This window comes from Vicugna pacos, chromosome 6, assembly GCF_048564905.1.
Source record: "Vicugna pacos chromosome 6, VicPac4, whole genome shotgun sequence".
NCBI classification, from domain to species: Eukaryota; Metazoa; Chordata; class Mammalia; order Artiodactyla; family Camelidae; genus Vicugna; species Vicugna pacos.
Window position 1 is genome coordinate 57,345,058 of NC_132992.1, and position 20,648 is coordinate 57,365,705.

The following is a 20,648-nucleotide window of genomic DNA, read 5'->3' on the forward strand; positions in this document are numbered from 1 at the left end:
TGGACTAGAAAGTTAAAACACCTGCTAGTTATACTGCTTGTGATCAAGAGTGTAGAGAAAAACACGAACATGTTGAAAGGAACAGAAGTACCCAAAAGGACCCAGCTGGAGCTCCCAAGGTGAAAGATGAAATGTCTGAAGTGAAAAATACATGGTTGAGGTAACAGCATTTTAGGAACTGCAGAAGAAAAGACTGCCGAATTGGAGAACATAACAATTCAGTGTAAGGCAGAGAGAGGAAAATGACTGCAGGGAATGGGGCACAATCAAATGCGGGAAAATACCAAGTGGATGCTTTATGTCTCGCTGGTATTTCAGAAAAATGAGGGTAAGGGAGGAAAGAAAAGAATTGGCCATATTTTCCAAATTCGATGAAAATGATAAATCCAAGATATGAAATGCTCAATGAGCCCCAAAGAGAAGAAGCATAAGCACCGCTGCAGTAAGACCGAACAAAATAACATTGCTGAAAGCTGATAATAAAAAGAAGACCTTCAAGGCACTCAGAGAAAGAAGAGGAAATACGTACAGGGGGACAAAAATAAGAATGAAAAAAACAAAAAAGCTTACCGGAAACACTGCGAACTGAAAGAAAATGGATTGACATCCTTTAAAGTACTGGAAGGCGGGGAAGGAGGAGGGAGGGCAAAAAGGGAGACTGTCAACCTAGAATTCTACGTATATCGTAAGTATCTTCACGAATGAAAGGAAAGACCTATTTCAAACAAACAAAACTGAAAACAGTTACTGACAGCAGGCAACCCAACAAGAAATGGTTTTTTTAGGGAGAAGAAGAAAGTACCAGGGGGAATTTGGATTTACACAGAGTACTCTGGACATGGCAAAAGTGAGGGTAAATATAAGAGACATTTCTTTTTCCGCCTCTTTAAGAGATAATTAACTGGTGAAAGCAAAATTAATAATGTGTGGTGTCTGTACGATACTCAGAAGTCAAATATCTGACAGTTACATTAAGGGGAGGAGAGAGGCATCGTAAGATTTTTGCTTTGCATTGTTTATCCCAGGATGGTTGGTTCATTATTCAAAAATCAGTCAATGTATTTCTCCACGTCTGCTGACATATTCATGGACTGGAAGATTTGATATTACTGAGATGTCAGTTTTCCCAAAAATTGATCTATAGATTCAACATAAGTTCAATCAAAATCCCAGATTGCCTTTTTTGTGGGAAAAAATTTAAATGTAAACTTGCCATATGTGAAATAATAAGAAATACATATTCATTTCTGCCCCCAGTTCCTGCTAATACTTTATCTCTGACCTGTTTCTGGTTCAGAGCTCCAGAAACGTGTAAATTCCTGAGTGATAGGAGTGTCTGCTGCGGAGCTGTTAGTATGTGCCCCTTGGAAGGTCCTGGGTGATCGGAGTGTCTTCTGTTCTAACAAAGCGAAGGCAACTCTTGATGGGCTCCTGGGTGGAGGCTGGTCACCAGAAAGACCAAGTCATGATTAGAGTTTGGAACTTTGAGGCCCAACCCCCATTTCCAGAGAGGTGAGGGAGCTGGGAACAGTTAATAATCAGTCATGCCCACGTGGTGAAACCTCCATAAAAAGTTTGACGTTTGGAGAGCTTCTGGGTTGGTGGACACAACCATGTGACCAGAGGGTGGCATCCCCCAACTCCACGGGGACAGACGCTCCTGCGTGCGTGACCCTTCCAGACCTCTCCCTGTGTGTTCTCCATCTGGCTGCTCATTTGTATCCTTTAAAATACCCTTTGTAATAAGTCGGCAGTATTGAGTAAACTGTTTACCTGGGTTCTGTGAGCCACTCTAGCAAATTAACAAATCCAAGATGGGGGTCATGGAAACCCTCAATTTGTAGCCAAATTGGACAGAAGTTGTGAGTAACCTAGGGGGCCTGTGACTTGAAATTGATGTTTAAAGTGAGGAACAGTCTTACAGAACTGAGCCCTTAACCTGCGGGGTCTGCTGACTCCAGGTAGTTGGTGTCATAATTGCATGAATGTAGGAAACTCACGCTTGGTATCAGACATACTGTGAGAATGAATAAAGAAATAACAGGAAAGAGTTTTTCCCCTGCTCACCCTATGATCCAGCAGTCCTCTCCTGGGGATTCACCCGGGAAAAATGAAAACAACATTCTCAGCCTTATTCGTGATAGCCCAAAACTGGAAATAATGTGCATACCCATCACCTGATGAGTGGATAAGCGTACCCTCGTTTATCCATACAGTGGAACAACACTAAGAAAGAAAAAGGAACAGATGGCTTACACACGCAACGTAGATAAATCTCAAACGGGTTTGGTAATTTAAAGAAGCCAAATGCAAAGGACTGCATATTCAGTTTACATGTATACGTTTTAGAAAAGACGTAACTGTAGTAAGAGATCAGCAGTGCTGGGAACGAGGGGAGGAGAACTGGCTGCAGAGAGGAATGAGGGGACTGTTCGGGTGATGGAGCTGTTCTGTATCTTGACTGAAGAGAGGGTTACATGACCGTATTCATTTGTCAAAACTCATCAAATTGTGCACTTAAAATTAGTGAACTTTATTAAATTATACTCAAAGTTGATTTTTAAAGTATGCAAAACAGATTTTCATAAGCTAAATTGGAGGCTTTGAGGGGATAATCCTAGTGTGAGTAAATAGTATGATGAGTACCTCAAGAAGCTAACACAGTCTTGTGCTAACGTGATACAAGCAGAATAGTTTGCTTGTTCTAATCAGCCCCCATGCAGATTGTGATGTTCTGCTGTGGAAACTTCACAGTGAATGTAAGTGGACAGGTCTGTGGGATAACCAGGAGAGGCAAGGCTTTTGAAGCCACGTGTTTTGAAGAAAAATGGAAGGAATGAGAGGTGTTTCCTCCGTGAAGGGAATCCTGGAGGTGAGGTGTAAATTGGCTGTCTCTAGATATTTGAGTCTCTCGTATGGGGGATTGGAGTATTTTTTTTTTAACTTGAATGTTCTCACTACAGGGAAATAGGTTTTTGCACGCCACAAATTTGGCCATTATTTGGACTGTATGATATTGGCAAGGAATGCTGTCAAGGAGACTCTAGCAACTTGTGAACAATATTCCTGAATTTCAATTTATGTTCATAATTATACTGTGATTGCACAGAAGACTTACATTCATTGTCCTCTTGTGTTTTCCTTTCCCCTGCTAACCTCTCTGCCCCAGTTTTGATCACTTGGTTTTGTAACTCATTCTTGAAATTTACTTGCTTGATGCCATCCACACCTTTTGGGTCCTCCTCTCACGTGTCTTGTGGGTGTTCCTGTCTAAGATGGACAGAGGATTTGATAGGTGACTGAACTACATTGCTTTCAGAGTGATTCGCCAAACTGTGATCTCATGCATTATAAATGACTATCAAAGTTTATATTATAAATTCCCTCCCCTAGAGCTGGAAATTGTTTTGTTAAAAAAAAAAAGCAATGAAGTGTAATGAAGAGAGTTTGCAGTGCAGTGTAGACTCAGCCCTTCACCAAGGCAATCGCTTGTCCTCTCCAAGTCCGTTTCCTTATTTTACAAAGTGGGGATAATGATATCCACATCATGGTGGTGGTGTGCACCAGCGATCAAGTGAAATGCTACACATGAAAATACTCTACCTTGAAAAAGCACTGTGTGTGCAGAAATCATTACTTATTTGGTTATTAAGGTGCAGATGTTTATCTTATTTTATAAATCTGTTTTGAGTTCCTTATTTATGGAGTTGTATCCAAGCAGAGGATGTTACGCATATTGATTACCAACCTAATTAAACTTAACACGTAATATATGACTGAAGAGTGCTGACTTTCCTAGTGCCATAAAGATTTGCCTGCTCTGGTCACACAGTCTTATTCTTGAGAAGTTGCTTTGACAGCTGGTGTCTTTAGGGTTTATCATTCAGCACAAACTCCATCCACTAGATAGCAACACATTTATTTGTTGAATTTATTTATGTTCTCTCCCTTCCCCCAAAATATTAGTGGCAGGGCTGGTTTATTTTAAGCAACAAGCTACAGGCAGAGTCCTCAGTCAGATCTGTCCTTTCATTTGTCTTCCTTTAGCTAGACAGCAAGTATGAAAACACAGCATTGGCCCTGGTCATTTTTAGCTGCAGTTCTCACAGTTTTCTTCCACAGCGTCACTCAAGGCATAAGCATCATGTTATATACTGCATGGGTAGATCTTTTCATCAGTAGTCACATCTTACTGACTTGAGAACCAGATCAGGTCTGCATCCCCACTGCCCTCAATGTCAAGCCACCCTGCTTTCCCGTTGATTTTTTGATGATGTGTAAGTGGATTGTCGGCGGATTTTTCACGTCAGACTGTTTTCTCTGAGATGTCTCTTATCACCTGTTCTTGTCTTACAGCCGTTAATTTCTCAAGGAATGTAAACCAATTTTAATACCAGCCGGGGGTTGGTAGGGGGTGATAGCAGTGCTGCTTCTCCATACATGGAATGTATCCGTACAGTGGAAAATGTCATGTAAGTCTGTGCCGCTGCTTTCCTCTGTGCCAGATTCGTAAGGTTTCAGTAACGTGCCTGAGGACGCAGTTCGTTGGTGTTGGGGCTGAGCCGCAGGCTAAGATCTGACATTCTGTCCGCTGTCACGTTATGTCCTTGTGCGGTCGTCGCCGCCACTCGATTCTTGTGTTATTTAATATCGTCAGTTTCTTCAGATGATATTCTCACCAAATATAGCCAGACAGGCAAAGTCTTAAGATGGAAAGTGCACAGAGGAAAGCATTTTGTGTGTAAGACCTTTTGTCCTGTTTCTCAGTGACTCATTTCGTCGGGGGTTCAGGAGGTTGCTGCACTGTGCTGGATGCTTTTTCTTTTTCTTTTTTTTCCCAAGGACTTCATGAACTAGTGACCCACGATTTCTTTACTTACCCCAAATTTCTTTTACACACACAGCTAACAGACCAATATGGATAAACATTCAAGCACTCAGGATATAGAATTTTTATGGTCCCTTTCTGACGAAATTACCAGAAGACAAATTTCAGCCAAATAGGAAGTAAATGGAGAATTGTTCGCAGAAAGACTGGCATCTAAATGTTGAATTAAACACCTTCTGTAGGACTCAAATGAAAGTGATTGTCACAGAACAGAATGTAAATGTTATAAACCCTGGCAATGTAGAAATAATAAATAATAAAAGGTGAGAGATGAAGAGGAGAAAAGGTGAGAGATAGTGTATGCATGTTAATATCCTAGATTTTACAGCCAGGAGATAAAAACTATCATTTAAAATAGAAAGATATAAGAATACTTAGTGGTTTTTAGAAAAGCAAACAGCAGTACACATTGTAAAATCAGTTAGAAGTGTGTGTGGGAGGATGGTAGAGAGGATATGAAAATATTCTCATTTATCATTGCCCTTATTAGAGAGATAATGAGTGCAACCATATTTGTATAGTTGTTTACATAAAAGTAACCACAAGGCTAGAAATATAACCCTTTTCAGTAATCATATAAAATACAGAGCATAAGGCAAAGAAAGCACAGACCATAATGTGAAAGATTTTTTAAAAGACACTATAGAAGCTCAGAAATTAAAATTTAAAAAAATATATATACCACTTATAATTGCATCAAAAATGTGAAATACAGTTTATCTTCATTATTTGCAGATTCCGTATTTGCACATTCAACTACTCACTAAAATTTACTTGTAACCCCAAAATCAATACTTGTGGCACAGCCACAGTCATTTGTGGGCCTGAGCAGCTTGGTGAAAAATTTGAGTTGCCACCTGAGGTTGAACAAGGTGACACTCTGCCTGTTTGACAATTAACTATTTGTAAGAAGTGTATATTAAACAAGATGATTTAAACAGAAACACTTATAAAACAAGGTTATGTATTGATTAGTTGACAAAAATGTGACCCAAGACTCACAGGAGCCTAACCCTGTATTTCTCTCAGGTATTCATGAATTCAGCGTTTGCCGCAACATTATAGAACACAACGATGGTGAATAACAAGAACCAACTGTACTTAAGGATGAATCTAACAAAAGATGTGCAAGGCTTAGCCACTGAACGCTACAAAACACTGCAGAGAAATGTACCACATCTCCAGATATACGAAGAGATGGTCCATATTTGTAGATCAGAAAACAGCGTTGGTGTCAATTCTTCCCAAATTGATTTGTAAATTCAATACACTCCCCATCAAAATTCCAGCATGCTGGGTTTTTTTTTTTAATAAATTAACATTTACTGGTATATGCAAAAACCTAAAAAAGCCAAAACAGTTTTGAAAAAGAAAGAAATTGGAATACTCACGCTAACCAACTTCAAGATTTTTTTTAAGCTATCGTAGTTAAGACATGTGGTATTTATGTAAAGAAACATAAGTAGATCTACAGAATAGGGCCTGCATGTATATTAACAACTGATTTTCAGCAAAGGTGCAAAGGCAGTTTAGTTGAAAATGGATAGCCTTTTAAACAGGTGCTGCTGGATATCCATATGCAGAAATATGAACTTGATCCATTTCTTTTACCGTGTATAAAAGTTAGCTTAGAATGGATCATAGACCTAAATATTAAACTTTTAAAAGGAAATAGGAGAAAAATCTTTGTGATTTTGGATTGTACACAGATTTCTTAGATACAAAACCAAACAACTATTTGTAAAAGAACAAATAGATAAATATAAAAATTAAGGACTTCTGTCCCTTGAAAGAAATTGTTCCAAGAATGAAAAGCTAAGATACAGACTGTGAGAAAAACTTGCAGATCATATATATGATAAAGGATTTGTATTCAGACTATATTGAATTCTTAAAACTCAAAAATAAGAAAATAATCTAATTTTTTCAAATGGGCAAAAGATTTGAGCAGATACTTCACCAAAGAAGATATAGATGACAAATTAGCACATGCAAATATTCTTAATGTCATTATTCATTAGAGAAATACAAATTAAAACCACAGTGAGATACCACTACATACTCATAAGGATGACTGAAATGGAAAGATGACAGTACCAAGGGTTGGCAGGATATGGAGCATGTGGAACTCACATTCACTGCTGATGAGAATGCAAAATGGTACAACCAATTTGGAAAACAATTTGGCAGTTAACATACACCTACCATATGTCCAGCTACTCCACTTCTAGGTATTTGCCCAGGAGAAATGAAAGCATATGTTTATATAAACACTACATAAATATGTACAGAAATGTTCGTAACAGCTTTATTTGTGGTAGCCAAAAACCAGTAACCTGATATCCATTAAGAGATGAATGGATGAACAAAGAGTGGTATATTCCTGCACGGAAATGCTCCTCAGCAGCAAAAGTAATGATCTGTTGAGACATGCAACAGCATGGATCTGTCTGAAAATAATGATGCTAAAGAAAAAGCCAGACTTAAAAAATAGTACCAAGTATAAGATTTTATTTCTATAAAATTGCAGAAAATGCAACATAGTCTATAGTGACAGAAAACAAATCATTGGCTCCCTGGGCTTGAGGAAACAGTTGGAAGGGAAGGGTGAATTACAAAAGGGCGTGATGAGGAGACCTCTAGGTTATAGATACGTGCCTATTCTGATTATGGTGGTGATTTTGTGGGTATGTAACTTACATGTCCAAACTTACCAAATCGTACATTTTAAATAGATGCAGTTTATTGTGTCTCAATTGTACCTTCATAAAACTATTTCCATAACAAACGGCAATCATAGCAATAGAAGCAGAGAGTATAGCCTATATCTTGTACCTATCAATAAATGTTAATGTTCTAAAGTTATATATTCAAAGAATTGGATCACATAGGAAAATACAATTATAGGCTGTATATAAGACACAGCTAAAACAGAATGATTTAGATGGAGGGTGAAATTACGGAGCACACCAAAGAAATGCAAACAAACAGAAGAGAGTCACAGTTGCAATCTTAACTTCAAAGAAGACTGAATTCAGGGTACAAAAAGTATTAAGTCAAAGAAAGTCTCTGTATGATGAAAAGGAACCCAGTGAAGGCCTGAGAGTCGTGATCATTATGTATCAAATAACGTCATCACTTTCTCTAAACAAAATGTACAAGAGATACAAGGAAAAAGAGAAACAAATTTTGTGTGGCATGCATGCAAGATGACTTTTGTATGCTGAAAATAGAAACTATCTTTACAAGCACTCATGACTATTCAGATAAGTATTCAAGTAATATTTTAAACATAAAAAGTAAAATCATAAATATACTAAAGAAGAATGGAAAATTGTTTGCTTTATTGGATTATTATTATTATTTGGGATTGAGAAAAGCCTTACTGATTATGAGGTAGAATCTGGAAACCATTAAAAAAAAAATGGATGCTTCATTTTATAAACTTCTAAAAAAAATTTTTATATAGCCAAAAAACACCTCAAGTAAAGTCAAACTTCAAAGGAGGGGGAGTAATTTACAACTCATGTTACAAACAATGGGGGTAATCTCTCTATTATGTAAAGAATTACTACAGATCAATTGAGAAAGGATCAGTAACCCAAAAGAGTAAAGAACAAAGGATACAAACAATTCATAAAGAAAAAGAGATGACTTCTAAGCATTTTAATATATATTCAACTTAAGTAATGATAACAGAAATGCTTAAAGGCACAGTGACATCATTTTTCACACAGCAGACAGTACAGTCCATAGCACTTAGTGATTCTCTATGTTGGTGAATGTGGGAGAAACACTCATATATGTCTGGTAAGAATTTAAATTGGTGTAACTTCTATGAAAAGTAGTTTGACAACTATTAAAAGTGCACATACTGTTTAAGTGCAATACTATTAAAAGTGCATGTATCATTTGATACAGCAACTTTATCTTTAGGAATTTATCCTGTAGATATACTCCCCTGTGTGCAAAATGAATACATGGATATTCATTGCAGCACTGCTTGTAAAATAGAAAAAAATTTTTTTAACATTTTTTGATTTATAATCATTTTACAATGTTGTGTCAAATTCTAGTGTAGAGCACAATTTTTCAGTTATACATGAACATATATATATTCATTGTCACATTTTTTTCTCTGTGAGCTACCATGAGATCTTGTATATATTTCCCTGTGCTATACAGTATAATCTTGTTTATCTATTCTACAATTTTGAAATCCCGTCTATCCCTTCCCATCCTCTGCCCCCTTGGCAACCACAAGTTTGTATTCTATGTCTGTGAGTCTGTTTCTGTTTTGTATTTATGCTTTGTTTGTTTTTGACTTTTTTTTTTTTTTTTAGATTCCACATATGAGCGATCTCATATGGTGTTTTTCTCTCTCTTTATGGCTTACTTTGTACTCTAGGTCCTTTGCAGACATCATCTGAGTTTTTCCCACAGCTCTGCAAGGCAGCTGTAGGACTTTACAGGTTAAGAAGTAGATTCAGAATATGCACAAGGACATACAGATAAAAAGGGCCCTTTTAAGAAGTGTCTTGGGGAGTAACATCCAAATATATATCCAAGCTTCTACCAAAAGCACTTATGAAGGGCTTGTGTGGGAGCAGGTTCACATGTTAGGTGCATGTATGTTTCCTCATACTTCGAGGAAAGATAGCTATTGTCTCATTTAAAATTTTATATTAGAATTGGGACCTGCATGATTCCAGCAGGCTCAACATTTTGAAAATACCGACTCCCAAGATAAATGTTATTTTGGGGGGGTAAATATTTTCCTCTACGTGACTATGATGTGGCCTTATTCAACTGGTTTTATTCCACAAAGAAAATGAGATACTTCAGCAGATTGATAAATTTTAAATCTATGCCAAACCTTAAAAATAAAAATCCAAATAAAATGAGGGAAAAAATTGAACCCCCCGTTTTTTTTAACATCTTTTAAATGAGGAAATGAGGGTGTTTGCTTTTATCACTATATAAGTAATCAATAGGGTTTTGTATTTTGTTTTATTTTGAGCAAGGGTAAGTTTTAGTCTTTTTATTCTTCAGTACTCAAGGGATCATTTTGACAGCTGATAAACTGGCCTGTATATTAAAATAATTATATGGTGGGTCTTTGGATATCTTAGTATAGAATCAATTTATGTCAGTAAATTTCTAGCATCTGGAAGTTTGCCTGCTCATGGCAACAAATTAGGACTTGCATTTACCACTGACTCGCTGTATCATGTAGTTTATGGTAGATCCCTGTGTATTTCCTATCCAGTGCTCTTTATAAATAAGACATACCTTGTTTTACCTGATACTTGCATTATTTCTGAAAAGTATAAAAATGGAATTATTGAGCAATGAATCTTACTTTATCAACTAATTCATTTTGCAAGATGCTCTATTTTTACTTACAATTCATATTTATTAGGGTTCACTCTTTCAGTTGGCTTTGTCTCCTGTGGCAGGTAGCTCATATGTATGCAGATACTTAAGTATTCAGATAAGTAAATGTTAAATGTTGCAGCGGACAGATTCGCACACAGCCTTTAAAGCATTGTTCATTGACTGACTAAATACCTCCACATAGTTTACCAACTCTTAGTCTCATGGGAGACTGCAGTTAGGTTTCTGTCTGTCTCTTTCCTGGTCTTAAGGTTTATGACAAAGAGGTATCTCATCACTGCTTTAATTTTCACTGAAGTACTTGGTGTCTCAGAAATTTATCGCATCTTCCTTTCTTCCCGTACCCCTTCTTGCTCACATCTCGAACCATAAAACGGTTCCAAGGCAGATGCACTGCTGTTTTGCAGAATGACTTTGTTGGAGGTCAGTTTCTCTACCTCCTACCAGACAGGCGTGACCCCCTCACCCTTCTCCAGGTGATCGTGGTGGTCCTTGCCGCAGGGTTAGACCCCAAGGTAGGTGGCGTTCTGACGTGTGTGTGTGCATGGAGGTGGATGAAGTTCCAGAGGGCTGGCTTGCACCATCAGGCCTGCACCCCTTCCTTGTCGTCTCCTGCTCTGTGGGAGCTGCCACGTAGTCATTGTGGGGAGATGTCTTTGAAAAGTGTGCACTCTCAAAGTCACCATTAGAAATAGACCACCGTTAGCTGTAATGGAAAAGAATCTGAAAAATATCTGTACGTATATGTATAACTGAATCACTTTGCTGTACACATGAAACTGACATTGTAAATTGACTACAATTGAGTAAAAAATAAGAGTTAACATTTTTAAAAAAGAAATAGACCATCATTGATGGTGACTAGTTCACGACATGTGATTAGTAATGTAACCTGTTTATGTGCCCAGACGTGTGTCCTAGTCGCAGCGTTCCTGTGTGGGAAAACTGCACGTTATCTCTTATTTTTCCAAAAGACCTGAGACAAAGAAGGTAACTGAAAGAGGAGACTGCACTTAAGGTAGCTCGATGGGTTTTTAAAGCACAATGACATAATCTATATAGACTTGAATCTGAACCTTTCACTTGTTCAGCACTTGGTGATAAACTGGGTGGCACAGAAATACCTGGGGCATTTTTGCCCTCAGACAGCAGCGACCTTCCTGGACCTAGCACCAGCACTTAAAGGACGACAAAACTGAAGCACAGAGCATTTAAGTAATTTGCCCAGAGTCCCACAGCCCGTCATCAGTAGAGTGGGAATCCGGCCTGATCTGTACGGTTAGCTGATTGACAAACTGCCTGAATCCAAGATTGCTTCAAAAAGACAGCATTCCTGCCCTCAAGGAGCTTTCCCTCCTGTTGATGTAAGTGGTAAGAGTTCCTCAGGACAGATCTCTGCAAGGCACGTGAACGTGTCCTGCCCAACCCTCCACCGCAGCCCTGTGTCATGTTCTCCGGCTTCAGAGTAACTGGGAGAGACTCCAAGTTAGAAGCATGTTCTCCTCAGACGTCCTTACCCTCTGTGCTTGCTGGATTGACTGACCGCGTCTGCCCCAGCCCCGTGCCTGCACTAGGTTCTCTGCCAAGGTTTGTGGAATAGCTCTGTGAGTGGATCGCAGACGGGGGAGAGCACGGCCCAATGCCAAGTGCAGAGCCACTGCCGCTAACAGAGAGGACTATCATTTTGACTTATTTGTTGTGCGAACACTGTTGATTTTGATGAAATCCAAGTTAGCATTTTGTGACTTTCTAATCATAGCCGTGGTTCAGGCACTCATATGAAATACGGATCCTTGAAAAGATAGAATATCTTAAGGAGTATGTTTATGCAAAATAAATGATGCATTCCTTTAGCCACCTCCTCTCTTCAGAAATAGCGCTCATGCATATTTTATACATAAATTGACAGGGATGGCAGAGATCTCATCTTCCCTGTAGCAATTTGAACCAGACTGATTGAGGATTTATTGCCTAATTATACTTGTCAGCCTGACATAAAAGTCATTAGTTCTGGAAAAACAGGCTTTTCATACTGGGATTATCTCTAATTAATACAGTCAATATCTAATGTATATTTAAAGCTAAACAGAATAGTAATCTCTAAAACCCGTGTTATGGACTACGAGGACCTGAGGAACTGATGGTGACTCCCTTGGGTCAGGAAGCACTGCTCCTTCAGGTTAGTCTTTGAGGAGAGACAGTGCCGCATTATGTACGTTGTTCCCTCTGCTCTGCCTACAGTAAAACCAGTGCTAGCAACACTGACTCATTCTGAGATGAATTATAAAGATAATAGCCAGAGGCTCCTGTGACATGGTTGCAGTGGGTGAGTGACTGAGAGTCCAAACCTGGTGTCCAGTGTGTGGTTTTCTCGGCATCAGAATCCACTGGCCACTGACCTCAGCAGTGTCCACACGCGGTCTTCCTCTCCTTTGCTAAAGTACACGTAAAGCGAAGCTCAGCAGAATAAACGCGGACGTCGTATCGAGACAACCAGTTGGCGTGAATATTTTCTTGTGCCCACTGTTCAGGCACGTGACGGATTATCAGTGGATGTTGCAGTGAGGCAGAGCCAAGCCAGAGAGCTCAGGGGGCAGCTGTCGTGTGCCCATGTGTACTGCTACCCCCTAGTCCCACCCGACCCCTGCACTGCGCCGACCCCACAGTGGACACAGTGCTCCGGGCGGTGAAACCATTCCCATGTGCTACAGAGGTCACAGCAGGCGCATTCATTGCTCATAAATATGCACATTTCTGCTACAGACATAAATACCAGAAGTTGTTTTGAACAAAGAAGGTTCCCATTCATTGGCCCCAGTCAGCTCTACCCCAGCACAGATTCCAGTATTAAGTTTTTCCATACCAATAAAAATGTTGTTTCTCTAGCAGGACACCCTGTCACAGAAGGCTTGTATTTATAACCAGAGCGGCTGTGAGAGGTCGGTGTAGTTATTTTCCATTTCATCAGGTCCTTTCTACTGGTAGTTCTGCACAGTTATTTATTTAAGTTTATTTTGCATAGTAAATTGATTTGTATGATGGACTGAAACGTTAACATCCAAATTAGAATTAACAGTTAAAGTAGCTGAAGATAAACTTGCCTAAAACATGCAGAATAGTTGGCTGGGGAGCCTGCGCTTACCCTAGTCTGCTTCATTAAAGAGGGCCAAGTTGTGGACATGGTTTAGAAGGCTGTTGAGAACACAAGGTCGTATGATGTTTCTTGATGGAACCCCAAAGACAAAGGGGTCACTAGCTCCGTGTTAGAGTGTACAGTTCATCTCCTAGGACTGTCTCTGTCTGGTGAGCTGTTGGGGCATCTTTGCTCTTCTGAGATGTCTCTTTGGAAACTGCGAGATGGTGCAGTGAGCAGCATCCCAGAATGCCACCAGATCCCAACACGCGATGTGAAGCTCTTCAGAGCAGCTCTGTGAAAACTTGAGATTTCCCTGGAAAAGTTTCCTTCAACGCGTAAATTGCATCAGGTGTCTGGCCCTCTCTTTTGAGAGGCAGAAACAACACCAATTCTAATTCTGTCTGCTCACGTGGAGAGAAAGTATACAGGGTGCTGCCGATTTCAGAAACACATTCGTTGGATTTGCTCCCACGCTGTGTAGTGCGGGAGCAGTAACAGTAACAGTAGTCGGCACCCAGGATGTCGAGACAAGAGGGATTGTTCAACTCTTGAGTCGTTCAGTGCTAAGATATAGTACGATATAGCGAGAAAAAAGATATAGTTAGTAAGTGCATGTGAAGAAAGAGAATTTCATTGCACTTGAAACTCAGATTCACACACAAATATTACGTCCTCTTAAGCGACGTAAACTCTAGTTAATAAGGCAAGCCCTGCTGGTCTGCGTAATACAGGCGGTTTGCCAGAGTTTGACAGCACAGCTTCCAACATGTCTGGTTGTTTTCTTCTCCAGTTTTTCTTCCTAGTATCTCTTCTATTCTTGCTCCAAGTATGTAAGGACAAACAGTTGTCCATGTGACATACTTGGTCACATTTTTGCCTCCTCTGAAAAGGCTTTGAATGCTTCACAGATTCCTTTTAGATGTTCACCTATAAATACTAGTTTTAAATACTAATTTTCTTCTCAGTCGTCCAACAACTGAAGATGATTACAGTAAAAATACGTATTTGCTCTAACCACAGACAGCCTCTTAACGTGCAGTCAGGAGCTCATGAAACTGCCACCAGAAACCCATCTCCTGTAAAAAGTCCCTTTACAAGGTCTGTGTAAAGGGACCCTGCTCCCTACACCAGTCTCATGTCCTGGGGCATAAGTAAGGTGAACACAGACTACTGTGACGTCTTAGTGATAAGTCACATATGACAGAAAGGATGCTCGGGCACCAATAGGTCATGAAGACTGATTGGTCAAGGTGTTTGCTTGTGTAGCTAACTACTGCAGTGGTGGTTTAGCAAAAATCATGTGTCTTTGTTCATAATTTTGTCGATCAGCAGTTTGGGAAGGGCTCATGTGAGCAGTGTCTCCGACCCACAGGGTACGTGCTGGGGCAGCTGGAACTGGAGGTTCCACGTCCAGGGTGGCTCCTTCGCTCACATGTCTGGGTCTTGCTTCTCTGTGGCCTCCCTCTGCCCACGTGGCATTTCAGCCTTCAGGGCCCTCCTCGTAGCTTGGGCTCCCTGTAGTGTGGTGGCCTCTGAGTAGTTAGGTGTCCTGTGTGGCAGCTCAGGACTCCATGAGTAAGTGAGGGCAGCTGGGAGGAAGCTGCCATCCTCCAGGTCCCGTCTGTCACTTCTGCTGAATTCTGTTGGTCACACAAGTTACAAAGGGCAGCCCAGACTCAAGGGAAGATGAATTAGATTGTACCTGATAATCTCCAAAGCAGAAAGTTATGGGCTGTAACGGAGCTGGTTGTAAAACTTCTTTGGGCAATAAACCCATTGTGTAATTACTGGTTTCCCCATAACTACTTTGTATTTGAGGAGAAAAAGTGGAAATCTGTGCATTGTATGTCCTACTGTGTGTTTGATGTTTTGCCTTAATGCAGTAAAATCGGTGAGCGTGGCTTTGACTCACAATCAGAGTTCAAGTGTGTTGGTAATAATTAACTGTGTGTGGACAACGCTGGCAAGAGTGGGCTGAGGGATGACACAGAGGTTCTAAGTACGAGTGATTGGGATGTGGTTGTGCTACTAACTGAAAGAGGAGACCCAGGAGGAGAAAAAGTTTGGGCTAAGCAGCAAACGATGCTTTAGGCTGCAGGTAACAAAATACCCAACCGAACGCTGCCTAAGAGCCCGCATTCTTCTCACAGTAGTCTGGGGCAGAGAATTCCAGATTTGGTTCAGCTTAGAGATGTCAGGGCCCAGTTTGCTTCCCTGAGAGTCTTTTGACCTTCCTTTCATGTTGCCTGATGGCCACCTCTGCTCCAAACATCACTTCATCATCATTCATTTCTGTTATTAACAGAGAAAGGAAGGAATCTTGTCTTGATGACTCCCATGCCAGGAGCTCCAGACCCCATTTCCCCTCAGCCTCACTAGCCATGGGGTCACCTTCCTATGCGCTAACTTAAGAGGAGGCTGGGAGAACTAGTATTTTCATTTCCAGTTTTCACAGGAAGCCAGCTCAGCTAGCAGGGTGAAAGGCATTAGGTAGTTAACCGTTGGTGCCTGCCATGATGGTGAATTCCACTTTCTCTCCCTATGCGGTGATGAAGGCTCACTTAGCAGCCTTAATAGAGCTTGAATTAAGTGGGCTAAGTCATAACTCTCATAAATGAGTATTTTTCTAGAAACCAGTTTCTCATTGGGCTTTTTCCCTTTTACTTTGTGATTGAACACTAACCCCATTGCTTCTTAATAAATGATTAGATTCTTTTCCCTTAGACTTTGAAAAATTGATTAAAACTCTTTGGCTTCCATGACTACCTATATCCATCTCATTGTACATCTTGTAGGATTGCCTTTCTGGTGTCATTACATAGCATATATCCTTCTAAGTGCCTTTATGTATGTACACATGGGGTTTATAAGAGAAAGAAGATTCTGTGGACACTGTGAACCATGTTTGTTTTAGGGTCTGGAAGCTCGGAGGACACTCTGTCATCTAGTTGAAGCTGAACCAGGACATCCAGTTCTAGCTGTCCCGCCTGAATGGCGGGGAGTGGCCCCGCTGGGCTGAGCCTGCAGCACAAGTGGAGAAAACCTAAGAGAATCTGGATCTTCAGCGGGGAAGAAGCTATCCCTGCTCAGAGCCTGGTTTGGCCCTCTGGGATTGCAGAACAGTGCTTAACTTCCTGGGGATAAACTTGGAATCCTTCATTCTCTGGATCTGCAGTTGTAATTGTCTAAACAGTAATTGTCCAATAGTGGTATTTTCAGCCCGATAGAACCCACACATGGTCAGTTTGCACTGAGAGTGTGACTGTTGGTACCTTGGCTGGTGAAAGGGGAGGTGGGGAGGACCTGAGGAAAGATGCTGTAAGTCTTTTGTATCTGTAGCAGCTTATTCACTCCTCTGACTTTCCTGGACTGCCTGCCACGCCCTCGGTCCTGGGGGTGGAGACGGAAGACCAGACCTGCCTGCGAGGCACTGGCAGCGCTGTGAGAGGGAGCCAGGAACCCTGCCTTCTCATCGCTGTGGCAAATCAGTGTTGTCTTCCAGGCAAGCTGGTTGGGCTGGTTTTCCTGACCGTTTCAAAGCACTTGGTCTCCAAGTCTGAGTTAGTGTTGTGAAATCATGTTACATTAGTCTCTGTGTTTGTACTGAATTCTAGCGAGTGCCAAGAGAAGGCCGTACCCAGTCTCCTTTCTGATATTTCAGAAATAGATTTCAAAGCAACTTGGTGCCTTAGGGAAATGTTTATTTCCAAAATACCTGAAACGGTTGACTCAAGTCAGTGAATCTGTAATTTACTAGAAGCTGTATTTCCAAGAGCCGTATTTTAAATATTAAAATTATTGCTAAAAAATTAATACTTCTAACCCCCAAAAAGCTCACTGCCTCGTATACTTGCCAAAAAGAAAGCAAAAATGGATGTCAAGCTTTAAAATCTCTTGTCTTCCCCGCACCCCCCCCAATCTGGCCCCACTCTAGACTTTAATTTGCAAACAGGATCACATGATCCCTAGTTCATGTCATCAGAGGGAAGCAGAGAAGTGGGCATCTCTTTATTGATTTATTAAAGGAGGTTCCAGGGATTGAACCCAGGACCTCATGCATGCTGAGCATGCGCTCTACCACTGAGCTGTACCCACCTCCCACACCCCCCATTTACTTCTAAGGAGTCTGGTGGTGGCGGCCGTAGGTGGCCTGGTTTGACTGCCACCTTTTGCTCCAATTCCCAGACCTGGCTTCAATCCCAGTTTTCTGGGGCCACCTGGTCTCCATGCTTCTCCTCCCTGAGGGTGCAGCCTGTCTGGGCTCCTTACAGGACGGCCTCCTCTCCCGGCTCAGTGTTCACAGACAGAAGCCACTGCCAGGCCAGAAGCAACCTAGACGTGGATCACTCAGATTCTGAAGTTCCTCAGCCATCCCTGCCCCCAGAGCATCCATTCCCCACTGGCTTAGAGCCACCACCACGTCCTGGGACTTGTTTCTCCCTGTGGAATCTGTTTTCCCACTTCTCCATCTTCCCCAAATCCAGAGGCTTCCAAAACGTAGCCCTCAGTTAAGACCTGCTTAATCAAAAAGTCTCAGAAAATGTGTTTTCCTATTCCCAAAGCATTCACCTTTCCTAACCCTGGTAACCCACGTTTAACCGCATTTTGAAAACTGGCAGAAGTTTGAAACTAAGTTTTCTTTAAAGGAGCACAACACTCAAGGTGTCCTGGATCTGACATTCAAGGTCTTAGGGTCCCCACGCTTTCTTCCTTTTAGGGTGACTGGGCAGGGGCTGGCCTACATCTTTGTGCTCCCAGGTGTGGCCCTGGGCTTGCTCTCCCTATAAATAGTCTTTTTCATGCTTACAACAGTCTGGATCTAGAAAACACTCTATAAGAATTGGGCCCGGGAACAGCTTGGGGTCTGTAAAACGGCTATTTCCGGGGCTTCCCAGAGTGGCAGGGAAGTACGTGGGGCCCTGGCCCAGGGCTGTGCTAGGTCGTGGCGGGGGTGGGCACAGAGTCTTTCTGGGGCATTGATTTCCCAAGAAACTTGGAAGAAGTGTTGAAATGTTAAAACTACAAGCATGTTAAGGAGTAGAATACAAAATTTATAGTAATTTCAAGGTAAGCTGTTTAAAGCATGAGAAACACCACTTCAGGGCTGCTTTCCCAGACGTTTGTCTCGAGGGGTTCAGGTAACTCTTCTAGCTAAGGCAACTTTGGTGGAAATTTGAGAAACATTTTACTTAAGGAAGGTATCATCCTACAAAAATGTGTAACTCTTTTAAAGGTGTTCTGCTATGGCATTTATTAACTCCTTTTTTGCATATAATTGGCAAACTACAGGCATTTTTTTAAATTGAATTATAATTGATTTACAATGTTGTGTTAGTTTCTGGTGTACAGCATAGTGACTCAGACATTCTCATTTTATGTGCTGTGTGTGCCAAGAAAGTTGTGTTTGAGTTGATGTACTTGTAAATGGAAACCTTTTAAATGCAATAGATACTTTTTAAGGATCCCTAAAATAAGTTATTGGTTTTGTTAAGTCTGAGTTTAATAAAATTATTTTTAAGTGGACTTTTTCTGTAACTATAAGGATAAATAAACATCCACTCAGCTTAAATTGGAAATAGTTTTTATTAATTTGACTTGAAAAAAAAAAAGCCACATCAATACCAGTGATGTATTGTACTGAATTTATGTCACTCAGACCAATTTAATATTTAAGATTATATTTGTTACTGGAGTTGAGTAGCCTAAGAAGTATTTTTTTAAAGATTCCTAATCACATTAAATATATAAACTATTATTAAGGCATGTATAATAGAACATCAGTTCAGTCATGAAGTTCCTGAGGACACGTGGTTAAATATCCATGAAATTAACTTTAAACTTTAAAGTTGATTTGGAATGTACTATTTATTACTCTAAGCAATTACACTAGTCAAATGTAAATATTCAGAGTACATGTTCATTAACTTGCTGTATTATGTCCAGCTACTTTCTTCAGCTTCATCTGGTGTGATCACTCAATAAATGTTTACTAGATAGTAATATTAAAGTTTTATTTATTATATTTAATGTAAAAGAGTGGAAGTGAAGATAATTTAAGATAAAGTAGAATGGAGAAAATGCAATTGAAATACTTTGGAGTATAATTTAAATAAACTTCCTTGTTAATTTGGAAATTTAACAGTATGTGACCACAACTTACGATGTGTTCAAATACATCATTATGGTGGAAATACCATTTATAATATTTTCCCTACATGATAGAGAATATAATCAGAGTAAAGGAATCATTGGGAAAAAAGTAAGTATTCTACAAAAACTTTTATATAATAAAGTACTATTTTGGAATATCATATTATCAGCTTCTGGGTTCTTTGAAAAAGAGTAGTACTTTTAGTCTAAAAATAGAGAAGATAAAACTAACCTAGATACCTTAACAATTCAATAAATATCCAGGTTAAGCAACTGCTTATACAAGATTTAAATAAGATGTAGAAAAAAGTATAGTGATTATCACTGGCTAAAATAGTACTTTATTATATAGACTTTTTTTGTAGAATGTTTACTTTTTTCCCAATGATTACTTTATTCTGATTATAATCTTTATCACATAGGAAAAAAATACTATAAATATTATTGACTTACGTGTTTCAGTTTGAAATAAATGAAGAAATTTTAAATCATATTGGTCTGAAAATTCTATCACTGAATTAAGGTAACATAGAGAAAGTATTTTTTTCTAGGACAAGCCTAGCAAACTAGTAAATTACCTTTGAATTGACTCAAGTAAAATACGGTTCATATTAAGGGTGAGTATTTAGTAATCCCATTATTGTGACTGTTGGCTCCTCTGTAATTCAGGGCATAAAGCAGGGACAAGTTCTGACTGATAGAAACTGCTGGCTTGTGTTGGGTTTTGCTGGTAGAGTGATGTCTCTTTACTACAAACAGAATTGTGGTTAGTTGTTGAAATGAAGTTCTAATGAGTTTTTATCTTTTTATTGCATTATTAGGCTATCAGCTGCAAAGGTCAACACAGCATATCGTACACTCTGTCGAGGAATCAGACTGTGGTGGTCGAGTACACACATGATAAAGATACAGATATGTTTCAGGTAACAGCTTTCTTTTCTTCATGGAAATTTTTAGCATGTTTTTCCTTCAGTTCTCTATTTTGATATGTAGTCAGAACTTCTAACATAGTAATGTTTGGTGATGTCCAAGGGGAAAGAGGTGAAGATAATATAAAAATTATTCCTGTTTGGTTCT

The 20,648-nt window shown here is 39.9% G+C and overlaps 1 protein-coding gene and 1 long non-coding RNA gene across 15 annotated transcripts in view; both read left to right on the plus strand.

Moving 5' to 3' along the window:
• Window positions 1-6,174, plus strand: part of LOC140696935 (uncharacterized) — a 61,162-nt gene extending 54,988 nt beyond the window's left edge. Inside the window, exon 2 of the long non-coding RNA XR_012073633.1 lies at window positions 5,918-6,174. This is a non-coding gene — a long non-coding RNA (uncharacterized lncRNA). The remainder of the gene's footprint in view (window positions 1-5,917) is intronic.
• The window catches only part of PELI2 (pellino E3 ubiquitin protein ligase family member 2), a 482,489-nt gene that overhangs the window by 448,292 nt on the left and 13,549 nt on the right, over window positions 1-20,648 (plus strand). For all 14 annotated transcript variants that reach the window (XM_072963099.1, XM_072963110.1, XM_072963102.1 and 11 more), the window contains one exon: window positions 20,393-20,494. In XM_072963099.1, coding sequence (XP_072819200.1) covers window positions 20,393-20,494 — 102 coding nt within the window. The remainder of the gene's footprint in view (window positions 1-20,392; window positions 20,495-20,648) is intronic.